Source organism: Protomyctophum parallelum (genome assembly GCF_964188405.1).
Source record: "Protomyctophum parallelum genome assembly, chromosome: 18".
Taxonomy (NCBI): Eukaryota; Metazoa; Chordata; class Actinopteri; order Myctophiformes; family Myctophidae; genus Protomyctophum; species Protomyctophum parallelum.
Window position 1 is genome coordinate 46017773 of NC_139716.1, and position 17354 is coordinate 46035126.

At 47.9% G+C, this 17354-nt stretch overlaps 1 protein-coding gene across 1 annotated transcript in view; it reads left to right on the forward strand.

The window, feature by feature from the left end:
- The window catches only part of timeless (timeless circadian clock), a 79843-nt gene that overhangs the window by 31248 nt on the left and 31241 nt on the right, over positions 1 to 17354 (forward strand). Inside the window, exons 10-17 of the mRNA XM_083788930.1 lie at positions 1816 to 1995; positions 3567 to 3784; positions 5381 to 5484; positions 5790 to 5959; positions 9297 to 9420; positions 9533 to 9606; positions 12386 to 12537; positions 13125 to 13222. Of these exons, the coding sequence (XP_083645056.1) occupies positions 1816 to 1995; positions 3567 to 3784; positions 5381 to 5484; positions 5790 to 5959; positions 9297 to 9420; positions 9533 to 9606; positions 12386 to 12537; positions 13125 to 13222 (1120 nt within the window). The remainder of the gene's footprint in view (positions 1 to 1815; positions 1996 to 3566; positions 3785 to 5380; positions 5485 to 5789; positions 5960 to 9296; positions 9421 to 9532; positions 9607 to 12385; positions 12538 to 13124; positions 13223 to 17354) is intronic.

Here is a 17354-nt window from a genome sequence, read left to right on the forward strand (position 1 = left end):
AGACCTGTGACTTGAAAGGACTAATCAGTACTCTATTCATAATGTACCCTACTCTTACTCGTTGTATCCTATATAATATATATATATATATATATAGATATGCACATAACCACGTTATCATATACCATACACACATATATATATATAGGCCTACTTGAACACCATAATATATATACACATATATATATATGCATAACCACGCTATCATATACCATATATATATATATATAAACATAATCCCCGATTATGTAACAACGGGAATCGGATCCAAACCAACAGCAGTGAGTAGAGTGACAGTCGTCGTTGTGTCAATCAAGGCCTATAGCTAAAGGGAAGCTCAGTAGCCTATATTAATTAAGCCTACTTATTGTTTTCTTTAGTTTTTAATTATACTTTGTCTTTTTATTTGTGTTCATTCAAGAATGCCATTTGTTTTATTTCGTTATACGGTATTTAGCCTCAAATGAAGGCACAGCACAGTGAGCTCACAGGCCTGCACTTAGTTTTATTTATGTAAAAAAAAAAAAAGTAATGCTGCACTTTGTTTTCGTTTACTCATGTTAAGAGAAGTAATGCCTCTGTTCATATTTTCTGTATAGTGTTGCACTGATACTATTGTGTTTAATAACTCAATTCCTCCTTTGCTCCGCGAGCCGCGTGCGTGCGCCTCACAATTGCTGCTGTGAGTTTGATTGATTGAAATATGTGTTAACAGTTTGCAGAATTACAGTGGGCTACAGATGAACCATCCAGATGTATCGCATGCACCTAAAAACATAATGATAACAATTAGCCACGTGTCTAACCTTACATTAGCCATGGGGTATTATGTTTCCTTTATTATAATACTTGTTCCAAGGGATTTTTCAAACTCGTCGTGGACTTGTGATACGCCAATTTATTGTCATATTTGACACACTACTTGTTCTTTGTTGTCTTGTCTTGTCTTGGTTCTAAAATGCAACCACACTTTAGATTTATTTTGTGGGGCATGACTGCAGGCTGCTGCTGTTCTGTGTTGACTTCCTTGTTGTTACCACGAGTGAGGGGGGGAGGGGAGGAGGCGTTGCGGTGCTGCGAGGCGCGAGCATGGCTCGCGGACCAAAATGGGCCGTCTCGCGGGCCAAAAGCGTCCGCTTTTTTAAAAATGACTATTCGATTCAAAATCGATTCCCGTGCGTATCGATTGAACATGGATTAATCGATTTTCTTTGGGTCAGCCCTAGCGGTGGTGAGTAAAAACAGAGAGAAGGGCTGGAGCGGTGGCGGTGGTTTGCTCTTCACCGCGGCTCAGTGACGTCATGTTGTAGTTCAGTGGTCACCTCAGTGACGTCATGTTGTAGTTCAGTGGTCACCTCAGTGACGTCATGTTGTAGTTCAGTGGTCACCTCAGTGACGTCATGTTGTAGTTCGGTGGTCACCTCAGTGACGTCATGTTGTAGTTCGGTGGTCACCTCAGTGGCGTCATGTTGTAGTTCGGTGGTCACCTCAGTGACGTCATGTTGTAGTTCAGTGGTCACCTCAGTGACGTCATGTTGTAGTTCGGTGGTCACCTCAGTGACGTCATGTTGTAGTTCAGTGGTCACCTCAGTGACGTCATGTTGTAGTTCGGTGGTCACCTCAGTGACGTCATGTTGTAGTTCGGTGGTCACCTCAGTGACGTCATGTTGAAGTTCGGTAGTCACCTCAGTGACGTCATGTTGTAGTTACTAAGGTCACCTCAGTGACGTCATGTTGTAGTTCGAAAATCCAGACTATGTATGAGCCTTTAAACGGGCTAAAAGGGTAATTGATTGTTTATTTTCTTCGCTCCAGTTCAAGAACTACAGCCACGACTCTGGGAAGTCTGTCCGCCGCGTCCCCAAGAGGAACCGCGCCGCGGCCGAGGGCGGCGACAGGAAGCGGCGCTCGGCGCTCAACGTGCGTCTCTTCCTGCGGGAATTCTGCGTCGACTTCCTGGAGAACTGCTACAACCGCCTCATGTACCTGGTCAAGGTGAGAACTACAGCCCCCAGCATGCACCTGGTCAAGGTGAGAACTACAACCGCCTCATGTACCTGGTCAAGGTGAGAACCACAGCCCCCAGCATGCACCTGGTCAAGGTGAGAACTACAACCGCCTCATGTACCTGGTCAAGGTGAGAACTACAACCGCCTCATGTACCTGGTCAAGGTGAGAACCACAGCCCCCAGCATGCACCTGGTCAAGGTGAGAACTACAACCGCCTCATGTACCTGGTCAAGGTGAGAACCACAGCCCCCAGCGTGCACCTGGTCAAGGTGAGAACTACAGCCCCCAGCATGCACCTGGTCAAGGTGAGAACTACAGCCCCCAGCATGCACCTGGTCAAGGTGAGAACCACAACCCCCAGCATGCACCTGGTCAAGGTGAGAACTACAGCCCCCAGCATGCACCTGGTCAAGGTGAGAACTACAGCCCCCAGCATGCACCTGGTCAAAGTGAGAACCACAACCCCCAGCATGCACCTGGTCAAGGTGAGAACTACAACCAACTCTCTCCTCAGGAGAACCTCACCATGTTCTCCTCTCCTCATCATGTCTCTCTATAGAGCGGCGCAGTCCCTCCCCCTTTCAGAACAACGAGTGGCCCAGGAAATTAAACCCAATGCATTTTTCCCATAGGCTTTTCAAAACGTATTTATTTAAATGACAAATCATGACAACAAACAAAATTTTTCGGGCCAAACAAAGAATTAGAAAGTAATTTCACCTCCTCTCCTCTCCTCTCCTGTCCTGTCCTGTCCTGTCCTCTCCTGTCCTCTCCTCTCCTGTGTGTTACAGACCTCTCCTCTCCTCTCCTCTCCTGTCCTGTCCTGTCCTGTCCTGTCCTGTCCTGTCCTGTCCTGTCCTGTCCTGTCCTGTCCTGTCCTGTCCTGTCCTGTCCTGTCCTGTCCTGTCCTGTCCTGTCCTGTCCTGTCCTCTCCTCTTCTCTCCTGTGTGTTACAGACCTCTCCTCTCCTCTCCTCTCCTCTCCTCTCCTCTCCTCTCCTCTCCTCTCCTCTCCTCTCCTCTCCTCTCCCTGGCCGTATTAAACACCATGTTAACCCTCCTCTCCTCTCCTGTGTGTTACAGACCTGTCCTGTCCTGTCCTGTCCTGTCCTGTCCTGTCCTGTCCTGTCCTGTCCTGTCCTGTCCTGTCCTGTCCTGTCCTGTCCTGTCCTGTCCTGTCCTGTCCTGTCCTGTCCTGTCCTGTCCTGTCCTGTCCTGTCCTGTCCTCTCCTCTCCTCTCCTCTCCTCTCCTCTCCTCTCCTCTCCTCTCCTCTCCTCTCCTCTCCTCTCCTCTCCTCTCCTCTCCTCTCCTCTCCTCTCCTCTCCTCTCCTGTGTGTTACAGTCCTCTCCTCTCCTGTCCTGTCCTGTCCTGTCCTGTCCTGTCCTGTCCTGTCCTGTCCTCTCCTCTCCTCTCCTCTCCTCTCCTCTCCTCTCCTCTCCTCTCCTCTCCTCTCCTCTCCCTGGCTGTATTAAACACCATGTTAACCCTCCTCTCCTCTCCTCTCCCTGGCCGTACTAAACACCATGTTAACCCTCCTCTCCTCTCCTCTCTCCAGGAGAGCCTCATCAGGGAGACCTCCCAGCAGCACGATGAGACCTACTACCTGTGGGCGCTGAGCTTCTTCATGGCGTTCAACAGAGGGAACGGCTTCAGGGCTGACCTGGTGTCAGAGACGCTGTCCATCCGCTCCTTCCACTACATGGAGAAGAACATCACCAACTACTACGAGATGATCCTCACCGACAAGAAGGAGGCCGGAGCCTGGTCCAGGAGGTGACATTAGCCCATTCTGACCTGAGATCAGATTTCATACCAGGTTTCCACTGGACACACACTGGGTCTGATTAACCCATTCTGACCTGAGATCAGATTCTAAAAATGTCAGTCGCTCTTCGATTTTTCAAAAATAGCAGACCTACAAGCTCATAGCGCGCCACTCGGTGGCGCGCTATGAGCTTGTAGATCTGCTATTTTTCAATAGCTAAAGCATAACACGATTTTTTTGGCAGCAAATTTCTATTTTAGTTTTAGTCGTTTAGTCTCTTTGAATAGTTTTCACTTAGTTTTAGTCACATTTTAGTCACCTGGAATGTTCTAGTGTTTAGTCTAGTTTTAGTCGACTAAATGTCATAGGATTTCAGTCGACTAAATCTACAGTTGATTTAGTCGACTAAAATGTGTTTTGACAGGCCTTGATGTCGTTTTAATGACATATTTTACACTTTGGTTGCATGCTGAAAATAGCAGATATACAATGAGATTGTATATCTGCTATTTTCAGCATGCAACCCAGCATAAAACTGGATCTCTTGTCCACTAGTCCCTTACTAACATTTTAGTCTAGTTTTTATTTGTCGACGAAATTGTCAGTATATTTAGTCTTAGTTTTAGTCATCATAGATTCGTTTTAATTTAGTTTTAATTTAGTTTTAGTTAGTGAAAAAAGGTAGTCGACGAACATTTTTCGTCTTAGTTTTTAGTCGACGAAAACGACACTGGAGGTGACGTTAAGCAGGACCCAAAGTGTTGTAAATGTATTCTCATGGTCCTATTCAGGGGACAGGGTCTGCTTTGTGGCTTTGTTGCTTGTGTAAAGATGTATTTTTTTGATCCAAAGGTATAGAGCACCGAAGTCTGACGTCACTTTCAGTAGAGGGCGTCAGTCCCCAGGTTCATGTATTTTTTTTGTTGCATTGTAATCCCCATTGAGGCGATTTGAGATCGCCTCATATAACAACTGTGTTTGAAAAATAAACATGTCACCCCGGCCGCTTCACTCATATGGATATGAAGAATCAACTGACTGAGAGAAAACGCTAATGTTACTGCTGCTGAATTAGTTAGATTTTCGCTAGAAGCAGACTGTATCATATATGAGTGACTGACTGTTGCAAACGACACAGAGACACCTCCCTGACAATAACGCAGAGACAGCTTGTTTATTTTTGGACCACAACGCTTATAGTAGACGATATTAAGATCACCCCATGTTATTCTCCATAGAGAAATTACTTCCGCGAACCAGGGGAATCGTAGGGATGAGCGAGTTACGTCAGAATCCAACTCTATATAGTTGGATTATATAAACCTCACAATGTCCAAAAGTGTTACATTTCAGGATTCAGGTTCAAAAGTACCAGATCTACAAGCTCAAAAGGTGTGGCTTCACGCAGTGTTTCCAGCTTGTAGATCTGCTACTTTTGATGCTTTTGTGTGACGCTGTGTGGTGTAGATCACGTGCTATGATTCACGGAAACAAACGCAAGGCGTTACAATAATGGAGATATTTAAATATATATTTATCTATATCTCCAATATGGAGATAAGAGGTTTTTACATGACCTTTCATGTCTTTGTTTCCCCTCCCAGAATGCACCTGGCTCTGAAGGCGTACCAGGAGCTGCTGCTGACGGTGAACGAGATGGACCGCTCGACCGACCCGACCATCCGCCAGAGCTCCAACGTCATCAAGAGTATGTCTGTCTGTCTGTCTGTCTATAACTCAAATCTTTGGGGGGTCCCTGGAACAACGTGTGTGTGTGTGTGTGTGTGTGTGTGTGTGTGTGTGTGTGTGTGTGTGTGTGTGTGTGTGTGTGTGTGTGTGTGTGTGTGTGTGTGTGTGTGTGTGTGTGTGTGTGTGTGTGTGTGTGTGTGTGTGTGTGTGTGTGTGTGTGTGTGTGTGTGTGTGTGTGTGCTCTAGGTAACATATTCTACCTGATGGAGTACAGGGAGATCTTCCTGACATTACTGTGTGTGTGTGTGTGTGTGTGTGCTCTAGGTAACATATTCTACCTGATGGAGTACAGAGAGATCTTCCTGACGTTGCTCAGGAAGTTTGACTCAACCAAACAGCCTCGCTCCTTCCTGGTGGACCTGGTGGAGTCCACACACCTGTTCCTACGCATGCTGGAGCGCTTCTGCAAGGGACGCAGCAACCTGGTGGTGCAGGTAGGTCACTACACCTGACCTGAGATCAGATTATAGAAATGTCTTCTACATCCTGACAGTTTACCATTCTGACCTGAGATCAGATTCTAAAAAATGTCTTCTACATCCTGACAGTTTCCATTCTGACCTGAGATCAGATTCTATAAATGTCTTCTACATCCTGACAGTTTTCATTCTGACCTGAGATCAGATTCTATAAATGTCTTCTACATCCTGACAGTTTTCCATTCTGACCTGAGATCAGATTCTAAAAAATGTCTTCTACATCCTGACAGTTTTCATTCTGACCTGAGATCAGATTCTAAAAAATGTCTTCTACATCCTGACAGTTTTCATTCTGACCTGAGATCAGATTCTAAAAAATGTCTTCTACATCCTGACAGTTTTCATTCTGACCTGAGATCAGATTCTAAAAAATGTCTTCTACATCCTGACAGTTTTCCATTCTGACCTGAGATCAGATTCTAAAAAATGTCTTCTACATCCTGACAGTTTTCCATTCTGACCTGAGATCAGATTCTATATAAATGTCTTCTACATCCTGACAGTTTTCCATTCTGACCTGAGATCAGATTCTAGAAATGTTCTTCTACATCCTGACAGTTTTCTGAAAAAGCTATGTTTCTATGTCAGTCGTTCTTCGATTTTTCAAAAATAGTGCGGGCGGCGGTGGCTCAGGGGTAGAGTGCCTGGATGGTAACCGTAAGGTTGCCAGTTCGAACCCGGGCTCCCCCAGAGTTACTGTCGAAGTGTCCTTGAGCAAGACACTGAACCCCTAATTGCTCCCGATGTGCTAGTTGGTGCCTTGCATGGTTTCCGCTGCCATCGGTGTATGAATGTGTGTGTGAATGGGTGAATGTAATGCACAATCTCTGTAAAGCGCCTTGGATAAAGGCGCTATATAAATGCACCATTTACCATTTACCATTTAAGCTCGTAGTGCGCCACTCGGTGGTGCGCTATGAGCTTGTAGATCTGCTATTTTTCAATAGCTAAAGCACGACACGATGCTAACACCAAAAGGGGTTCCCGTTCAGAATGGGTTAACTACACCTGGTAACTACACCTGGTAACTACACCTGGTAACTACACCTGACCTGAGATCAGATTCTAAAAATGTCTTCTACATCCTGACAGTGTTTTCTTATAAAGCTGTGTTTCTATGTCAGTCATTCTTCGATTAAAAAAAAATAGCAGACCTACAAGCTCGTAGCGCGCCACCGAGTGGCGCGCTACGTGTTACTGGAATAAAACAACTGTAGTTTCTCAACACAACTTTATTGCCGGCACGTCGCCAGACCCCAACTCAACGCCCTTGTGTGCCTCCATCAGAAAGATTCCCAAAAGAGGCATCACTGAATGTAACCATTTTCAAGGCACTGTCTCTGCCCAAGTACTGGAAGTTGAGAATTACCTTCTTGGATTTAAGTTTAGACACTACCCTGTTTGCCTCATGAATAGTTTGAACAGTTGCACTTTTTTATGCTTGATGCCAAGTTGCTCGCATCAAACATGACATCTGGTCTGCTCTGCCTTGCAACCCAGAGGATTTGACCTATCTTTGACCTGAGTCCATCTCTCTCTTTCTCAGAGAGAGGCGAGTCCTGTTCCACAGCCCGTGAAGGATCGATATGTATGGGCTGCAAATGTTGTATGTCGTTCTCCTGGTGTATTTGTACTTTGCTGTTCACAGTGACAAAGTCTATTCCCACATAACAGAAGTTTTCATGTTCCTCACGTCCGATTTGGAATGCAGATCTGAGCTGTGGTATCACTGCTTTGGAGAAGCTTTGTGTGCCTCCCCATATGAAGTCATCCACATGGCAGGCTAGAACTCCAGACACAGCACAGTCCTTATCGAGCCAGTAGAAAGTGGCTGGATCAACTTTGGAAATGTTTCCTCCTGATCTAGAAAGATGGCGACTTACAGTGCAGGAATAACAGGCTTCATTTTACGTCCATGTTAGACCCGGGGAGATACCACACACCTGGTTCAAGTTCATGCAAGTCTACAGCTACAGTCTCGTTGTACTGAGATGCCAGTGGTAGACTTTGGCGTAGGTTTGCCGTACCTTTGGCATATTTCACATTCATTTACATTCTTCTGCAGGATGACGACACATTCAGCATCGTTGTTGCCTGAGCTTTTCAGAAGCTTCTGTAATCTGTCAGCAGAGGCGTGGCCAAATTGTTTATGCAGTTTCAATAAGATTTTCTGTTTAGTAGCCGTGCTCATATTTTCTGAAATTTTCAGTATTTCATCTTCATACTGACTTCCATCCTCATATTGACTTTGTTTTTCTTCAGGAATAAAATCCTCTGTAGCTGCCAAGACCTGTTCTTCCTTTTTTTAATGTTCTCACTTTTGTTATTCATTATGTTCACACAATAGTGACCTGAGCTTGTGAAGTCTAAGTTTTACAGGATTGTTGAACATCACCGCCCTGTCATGTTCCATGTCCAGTTAGTACTGTCCCTGCTCTTTTCATTGAGGCTTTGCTTAAAAGCAGTGGAACATCAGCCGAACTACTTTCAGTTTCAATTTGACACTTGGTTTGTCCAATTCTTGCCGGAATGTTCAAACTTCTAGTGGAATACACCACTTTTCCATCACCAAACTTAAATGGTCTACGACTGAGCTTTTCATTTATTTTTATATCTCTCAGCTCTTTCTGGCTCCGTTTAGCCCATTCTGAACGGGAACCCATTTTGTTGTTAGCATCATGTTATGCTTTAAGCTATTGAAAAATAGCAGATCTACAAGCTCATAGCGCGCCACCGAGTGGCGCGCTACGAGCTTGTAGGTCTGCTATTTTGAAAAATCGAAGAACGACTGACATTTTTTAAATCTGATCTCAGGTCAGAATGGGTTAATCAGACCAGTGTGTGTCCAGTGGAAACCTCGTATGAATCTGATCTCAGGTCAGAATGTATTAATCAGACCAGTGTGTGTCCAGTGGAAACCTCGTATGAATCTGATCTCAGGTCAGAATGGGTTAAAATAATCGATATGTATCGATAAATCGATACAGCATGCGTAGGAACTAGGCATATGGGTTAGTTTACTGTTTTCATCAGCGCACTCTGAACTGAATTGACTCTCTCTCTCTCTCTCTCTCTCTCTCTCTCTCTCTCTCTCTCTCTCTCTCTCTCTCTCTCTCTCTCTCTCTCTCTCTCTCTCTCTCTCTCTCTCTCTCTCTCTCTCTCTCTCTCTCTCTCTCTCTCTCTCTCTCTCTCTCTCTCTCTCTCTCTCTCTCTCTCTCTCTCTCTCTCTCTCTCTCTCTCTCTCTCTCTCTCTCTCTCTCTCTGTCTCTCTCTGTCTCTCTCTCTCTCTCAGAAGAAGAAGGTGAAGCGGAGAAGGGCGAACAAGATGAAGTCCAGCTCAGAGCCTCTGACTCCAGAAGCTCTGGAGGAGATCTGGAAGACCCTGGCCGACGAGCTGAGGGGCCACAGGCTTCCAGGTAACTCACTGAGACTAGCTGAGGGCCACAGGCTGAGGGCCACAGGGTTACAGGTAACTCACTGTAGGACTAGCTGAGGGCCACAGGCTTCCAGGTAACTCACTGAGACTAGCTGAGGGCCACAGGGTTACAGGTAACTCACTGAGACTAGCTGAGGGCCACAGGCTGAGGGCCACAGGCTTCCAGGTAACTCATTGTGACTAGCTGAGGGCCACAGGCTGAGGGCCACAGGGTTACAGGTAAAGTAGTACTGTTTAATTCCCAAAAGGTGTAGACTGCAGACTTGAAAAGAAAAGGCTTCCAAGGCACTCAGTCTTTGATGAAAACTAATGAGGATTTCAGGTCATTCACAGAACTAGAGATGTGTACCGATACATTGTTTCCTATGTTTAAAGGCTGTCGGGTCATTCACAGAACTAGAGATGTGTACGATACATTGTTTCCTATGTTTAAAGGCTGTCAGGTCATTCACAGAACTAGAGATGTGTACAGATACATTGTTTCCTATGTTTAAAGGCTGTCGGGTCATTCACAGAACTAGAGATGTGTACCGATACATTGTTTCCTATGTTTAAAGGCTGTCAGGTCATTCACAGAACTAGAGATGTGTACCGATACATTGTTTCCTATGTTTAAAGGCTGTCAGGTCATTCACAGAACTAGAGATGTGTACCGATACATTGTTTCCTATGTTTAAAGGCTGTCGGGTCATTCACAGAACTAGAGATGTGTACAGATACATTGTTTCCTATGTTTAAAGGCTGTCAGGTCATTCACAGAACTAGAGATGTGTACAGATACATTGTTTCCTATGTTAAAGGCTGTCGGGTCATTCACAGAACTAGAGATGTGTACCGATACATTGTTTCCTATGTTTAAAGGCTGTCAGGTCATTCACAGAACTAGAGATGTGTACAGATACATTGTTTCCTATGTTTAAAGGCTGTCAGGTCATTCACAGAACTAGAGATGTGTACAGATACATTGTTTCCTATGTTTAAAGGCTGTCAGGTCATTCACAGAACTAGAGATGTGTACAGATACATTGTTTCCTATGTTTAAAGGCTGTCGGGTCATTCACAGAACTAGAGATGTGTACAGATACATTGTTTCCTATGTTTAAAGGCTGTCGGGTCATTCACAGGACTAGAGATGTGTACCGATACATTGTTTCCTATGTTTAAAGGCTGTCAGGTCATTCACAGAACTAGAGATGTGTACAGATACATTGTTTCCTATGTTTAAAGGCTGTTAGGTCATTCACAGAACTAGAGTGCTCGTTAGATATCACTGTCCCTGCATAGCACCTGTTTTGAATGTGCACATAATGCAGGAGGCAGCAGGACGCTGCTTTACTGAAAACGTGTCTACAGTGGACTTTTATGAAACGAACCACATTGCAGATAGAAAGAGGATAATAATTCAAGCTTCTTCGTACAGCTGCAATGTCGGTGAGTTTGACGTCATTTAATTACGTTATTTGTAAAACAATTAGATTAGGATGAATGGACTGTCAAATAGCAGCTAGGTTCCACCCTACCATTAACTTATGGTTCCACCCTACCATTAACTTATGGTTCCACCCTACCATTAACTTATGGTTCCACCCTACCATTAACTTATGGTTCCACCCTACCATTAACTTATGGTTCCACCCTACCATTAACTTATGGTTCCACCCTACCATTAACTTATGGTTCCACCCTACCATTAACTTAGAGCATCACACATCCCACATCACACAGAGCATGTGAAAGCGTGTGGGTGTAACAGTAAATGTGTCCCACATCACACAGAGCATGTGAAAGCGTGTGGGCGTAACAGTAAATGTGTCCCACATCACACAGAGCATGTGAAAGCGTGTGGGTGTAACAGTAAATGTGTCCCACATCACACAGAGCATGTGAAAGCGTGTGGGCGTAACAGTAAATGTGTCCCACATCACACAGAGCATGTGAAAGCGTGTGGGTGTAACAGTAAATGTGTCCCACATCACACAGAGCATGTGAAAGCGTGTGGGTGTAACAGTAAATGTGTCCCACATCACACAGAGCATGTGAAAGCGTGTGGGTGTAACAGTAAATGTGTCCCACATCACACAGACCACAGTTGGCAGCTTTTTATTCGTTTCTTTGCAGTAAAAACTGTTTTTATTACAAAGTTCTAAACAAGGCAAGAGATGAGACTTAACATCTGTTAGCCAGTTTACAGGTGCAGTGACACCGCTCAGCCACTAGATGGCAGACTTTCACAACAACAACGTGCTGTCTACATCAGTGGTTTTCAACCCTTTTCACATCAAGGTTATTTATTTATTCAGCATCTGAGCCACGGACCACCATTTGATGACATTTAGCCTCTCAGACCCATTTGAGCCACGGACCACCATCTGATGACATTTAGCCTCTCAGACCCATTTGAGCCACGGACCACCATCTGATGACATTTAGCCTCTCAGACCCATCTGAGCCACGGACCACCATCTGATGACATTTAGCCTCTCAGACCCATCTGAGCCACGGACCACCATCTGATGACATTTAGCCTCTCAGACCCATCTGAGCTACGGACCACCATCTGATGCCATTTATCTGCTATTGAAAAATAGCAGATCTACAAGCTCATAGCACACCACTCGGTGGCTCAGCTCTTATTTGTTCAGATCCAAAAATCCAACCCCTCACCCCCACCCAAGTTTCCGTGCCTACACAATGCAACTGTAATGTGATGTCTCCATCCCCCCCTCCCTCTCTGTCAATACCCCTCACCCATTCTATGCTCCCCCCCCCCCCCCCCTCCCCTATTTTCTTTTTTTTCTATGATGTAAAGAGAAGTTTGTGGCGGCGCGACTCATGTTGCTGCGGCTCGTGCACTCAGCACATCGAAATTTCGTTTTTCTGCTGTTCACAGTTGTAAAAATGTCTATCTATCTCTCTCTAAATGCATTCATTGTGTTTCTCTCCAGTTGTCGGACGGTCTGGTGGAGAGCATCGTGCCCTTTGACCCCACATCGGAGACCCCTCTGGAGGAGCAGCGTACCGACGCCATGGTCCGTCTGCAGGACTCTCTGAGGGCCCGACTGGGGCCCGAGGCCCTGGGGCTGCTGAGGGCCGCAAGGTGAGACTCTAACCCTGACCCTGGGCCCCTAACCCTGGGCCCCTAACCCTGGGGCCCTAACCCTGGGCCCCTAACCCTGGGGCCCTAACCCTGGGCCCCTAACCCTGGGCCCCTAACCCTGGGCCCCTAACCCTGGGGCCCTAACCCTGGGGCTCCTGAGGGCCTCTAGGTGAGATACTAACCGAGCGCTACTGTATGCTGAATTGAGGTGGACTCCAGGGAGGTGAGTCTCCTCCAGGGAGGTGAGTCTCCTCCAGGGAGGTGTGTCCTCCAGAGAGGTGTGTCTCCTCCAGGGAGGTGAGTCTCCTCCAGAGAGGTGTGTCCTCCAGAGAGGTGAGTCTCCTCCAGGGAGGTGAGTCTCCTCCAGAGAGGTGTGTCCTCCAGAGAGGTGAGTCTCCTCCAGGGAGGTGAGTCTCCTCCAGAGAGGTGTGTCTCCTCCAGGGAGGTGAGTCTCCTCCAGGGAGGTGTGTCCTCCAGAGAGGTGTGTCTCCTCCAGGGAGGTGAGTCTCCTCCAGAGAGGTGAGTCTCCTCCAGGGAGGTGTGTCTCCTCCAGAGAGGTGTGTCTCATGTCTCTCTCTCTCCTCCAGGGAGGTGTGGCCAGAGGGAGACGTGTTCGGCTCGTCAGACGTGGATCCTGAAGAAGAACTGGAACTCCTGAAGCAGATCCTGTTCGCCAACCTGCCACGTAAGGCCCTGCCCCCTTTTACACCAACCTGCCACGTAAGGCCCCGCCCCCTTTTACACCAACCTGCCCCCTAAGGCCCCTTTTACACCAACCTTCCCCCTAAGGCCCCTTTACACCAACCTGCCCCCTAAGGCCCCTTTTACACCAACCTGCCCCCTAAGGCCCCTTTACACCAACCTGCCCCCTAAGGCCCCTTTACACCAACCTGCCCCCTAAGGCCCCTTTTACACCAACCTGCCCCCTAAGGCCCCTTTTACACCAACCTGCCCCCTAAGGCCCCCTTTACACCAACCTGCCCCCTAAGGCCCCTTTTACACCAACCTGCCCCCTAAGGCCCCTTTTACACCAACCTGCCCCCTAAGGCCCCTTTACACCAACCTGCCCCCTAAGGCCCCTTTTACACCAACCTGCCCCCTAAGGCCCCTTTACACCAACCTGCCCCCTAAGGCCCCTTTTACACCAACCTGCCCCCTAAGGCCCCTTTACACCAACCTGCCCCCTAAGGCCCCTTTACACCAACCTGCCCCCTAAGGCCCCTTTACACCAACCTGCCCCCTAAGGCCCCTTTACACCAACCTGCCCCCTAAGGCCCCTTTTACACCAACCTGCCCCCTAAGGCCCCTTTTACACCAACCTGCCCCCTAAGGCCCCTTTACACCAACCTGCCCCCTAAGGCCCCTTTACACCAACCTGCCCCCTAAGGCCCCTTTACACCAACCTGCCCCCTAAGGCCCCTTTACACCAACCTGCCCCCTAAGGCCCCTTTTACACCAACCTGCCCCCTAAGGCCCCTTTACACCAACCTGCCCCCTAAGGCCCCTTTACACCAACCTGCCCCCTAAGGCCCCTTTACACCAACCTGCCCCCTAAGGCCCCTTTTACACCAACCTGCCCCCTAAGGCCCCTTTACACCAACCTGCCCCCTAAGGCCCCTTTACACCAACCTGTCCCCTAAGGCCCCTTTACACCAACCTGCCCCCTAAGGCCCCTTTTACACCAACCTGTCCCCTAAGGCCCCTTTTACACCAACCTGCCCCCTAAGGCCCCTTTACACCAACCTGCCCCCTAAGGCCCCTTTACACCAACCTGCCCCCTAAGGCCCCTTTTACACCAACCTGCCCCCTAAGGCCCCTTTTACACGTGAACAGTGTCCATAGAAACACGTAAGGCCCCTTTTACACGTGAACAGTGTCCATAGAAACACGTAAGGCCCCTTTTACACGTGAACAGTGTCCATAGAAACACGTAAGGCCCCTTTTACACGTGAACAGTGTCCATAGGAACACGTAAGGCTCCTTTTACACGTGAACAGTGTCCATAGGAACACGTAAGGCTCCTTTTACACGTGAACAGTGTCCATAGAAACACGTAAGGCTCCTTTTACACGTGAACAGTGTCCATAGAAACACGTAAGGCCCCTTTTACACGTGAACAGTGTCCATAGAAACACGTAAGGCCCCTTTTACACGTGAACAGTGTCCATAGGAACACGTAAGGCTCCTTTTACACGTGAACAGTGTCCATAGGAACACGTAAGGCTCCTTTTACACGTGAACAGTGTCCATAGAAACACGTAAGGCCCCTTTTACACGTGAACAGTGTTCATAGGAACACGTAAGGCCCCTTTTACACGTGAACAGTGTTCATAGAAACACGTAAGGCTCCTTTTACACGTGAACAGTGTCCATAGAAACACGTAAGGCCCCTTTTACACGTGAACAGTGTTCATAGAAACACGTAAGGCCCCTTTTACACGTGAACAGTGTTCATAGGAACACGTAAGGCCCCTTTTACACGTGAACAGTGTCCATAGAAAACGGTAAAATACTAAAGTATCGTGTGCTGGTGCAGGTCTTTCTACTTTCTACTACATTGATACCTCATAGTATGAGGTATAAAGTACAGCAGCCTTGTGTTCATACAACAGAAAGATTGGGTATTGGGTAAGACTGACGTTATGCATCTTTCAGGACCTTTCACTGCTTTGTCTCAACCACTACTCTATGCTCTGGTCTCAGCCATTACTCTATGGCTCTGGTCTCAACCACTACTCTATGCTCTGGTCTCAACCATTACTCTATGGCTCTGGTCTCAACCACTACTCTATGGCTCTGGTCTCAACCACTACTCTATGCTCTGGTCTCAACCACTACTCTATGGCTCTGGTCTCAACCACTACTCTATGCTCTGGTCTCAACCACTACTCTATGGCTCTGGTCTCAACCATTACTCTATGGCTCTGGTCTCAACCATTACTCTATGGCTCTGGTCTCAACCACTACTCTATGCTCTGGTCTCAACCACTACTCTATGGCTCTGGTCTCAACCACTACTCTATGCTCTGGTCTCAACCACTACTCTATGGCTCTGGTCTCAACCACTACTCTATGCTCTGGTCTCAACCATTACTCTATGGCTCTGGTCTCAACCACTACTCTATGCTCTGGTCTCAACCATTACTCTATGGCTCTGGTCTCAACCACTACTCTATGCTCTGGTCTCAACCATTACTCTATGGCTCTGGTCTCAACCACTACTCTATGCTCTGGTCTCAACCACTACTCTATGGCTCTGGGCTCAACCACTACTCTATGCTCTGGTCTCAACCACTACTCTATGGCTCTGGTCTCAACCACTACTCTATGGCTCTGGTCTCAACCACTACTCTATGGCTCTGGTCTCAACCACTACTCTATGCTCTGGTCTCAACCACTACTCTATGGCTCTGGGCTCAACCATTACTCTATGGCTCTGGTCTCAGCCATTACTATATGGCTCTGGTCTCAGCCACCGCGGTGGATATTTTGACATTCCGTTTTTCTCCAAAGTTGAAGGGTCCTCGGTTCCCCTTAACCCTAACCCTAACCCTAATCCTCTGTGTTGTGATCCCAGGGTCCTCGGTTCCCCCTAACCCTAACCCTAACCCTCTGTGTTGTGATCCCAGGGTCCTCGGTTCCCCCTAACCCTAACCCTCTGTGTTGTGATCCCAGGGTCCTCGGTTCCCCCCTAACCCTCTGTGTTGTGATCCCAGGGTCCTCTATTCCCCCTAACCCTAACCCTCTGTGTTGTGATCCCAGGGTCCTCTATTCCCCCTAACCCTAACCCTCTGTGTTGTGATCCCAGGGTCCTCTATTCCCCCTAACCCTAACCCTCTGTGTTGTGATCCCAGGGTCCTCGGTTCCCCCCTAACCCTAACCCTCTGTGTTGTGATCCCAGGGTCCTCTATTCCCCCTAACCCTAACCCTCTGTGTTGTGATCCCAGGGTCCTCTTTCCCCCTAACCCTAACCCTCTGTGTTGTGATCCCAGGGTCCTCTATTCCCCCTAACCCTAACCCTCTGTGTTGTGATCCCAGGGTCCTCGGTTCCCCCCTAACCCTAACCCTCTGTGTTGTGATCCCAGGGTCCTCGGTTCCCCCTAACCCTAACCCTCTGTGTTGTGATCCCAGGGTCCTCGGTTCCCCCCTAACCCTAACCCTCTGTGTTGTGATCCCAGGGTCCTCGGTTCCCCCCTAACCCTAACCCTAACCCTCTGTGTTGTGATCCCAGGGTCCTCGGTTCCCCCCTAACCCTAACCCTCTGTGTTGTGATCCCAGGGTCCTCGGTTCCCCCCTAACCCTAACCCTCTGTGTTGTGATCCCAGGGTCCTCTGTTCCCCCTAACCCTAATCCTCTGTGCTGTGATCCCAGGGTCCTCTATTCCCCCTAACCCTAACCCTAACCTTCTGTGTTGTGATCCCAGGGTCCTCTATTCCCCCTAACCCTAACCCTAACCCTCTGTGTTGTGATCCCAGGGTCCTCGGTTCCCCCTAACCCTAATCCTCTGTGTTGTGATCCCAGGGTCCTCTATTCCCCCTAACCCTAACCCTAACCTTCTGTGTTGTGATCCCAGGGTCCTCGGTTCCCCCCTAACCCTAACCCTCTGTGTTGTGATCCCAGGGTCCTCGGTTCCCCCCTAACCCTAACCCTCTGTGTTGTGATCCCAGGGTCCTCGGTTCCCCCTAACCCTAATCCTCTGTGTTGTGATTCCAGGGTCCTCTATTCCCCCTAACCCTAACCCTCTGTGTTGTGATCCCAGGGTCCTCGGTTCCCCCCTAACCCTAACCCTCTGTGTTGTGATCCCAGGGTCCTCGGTT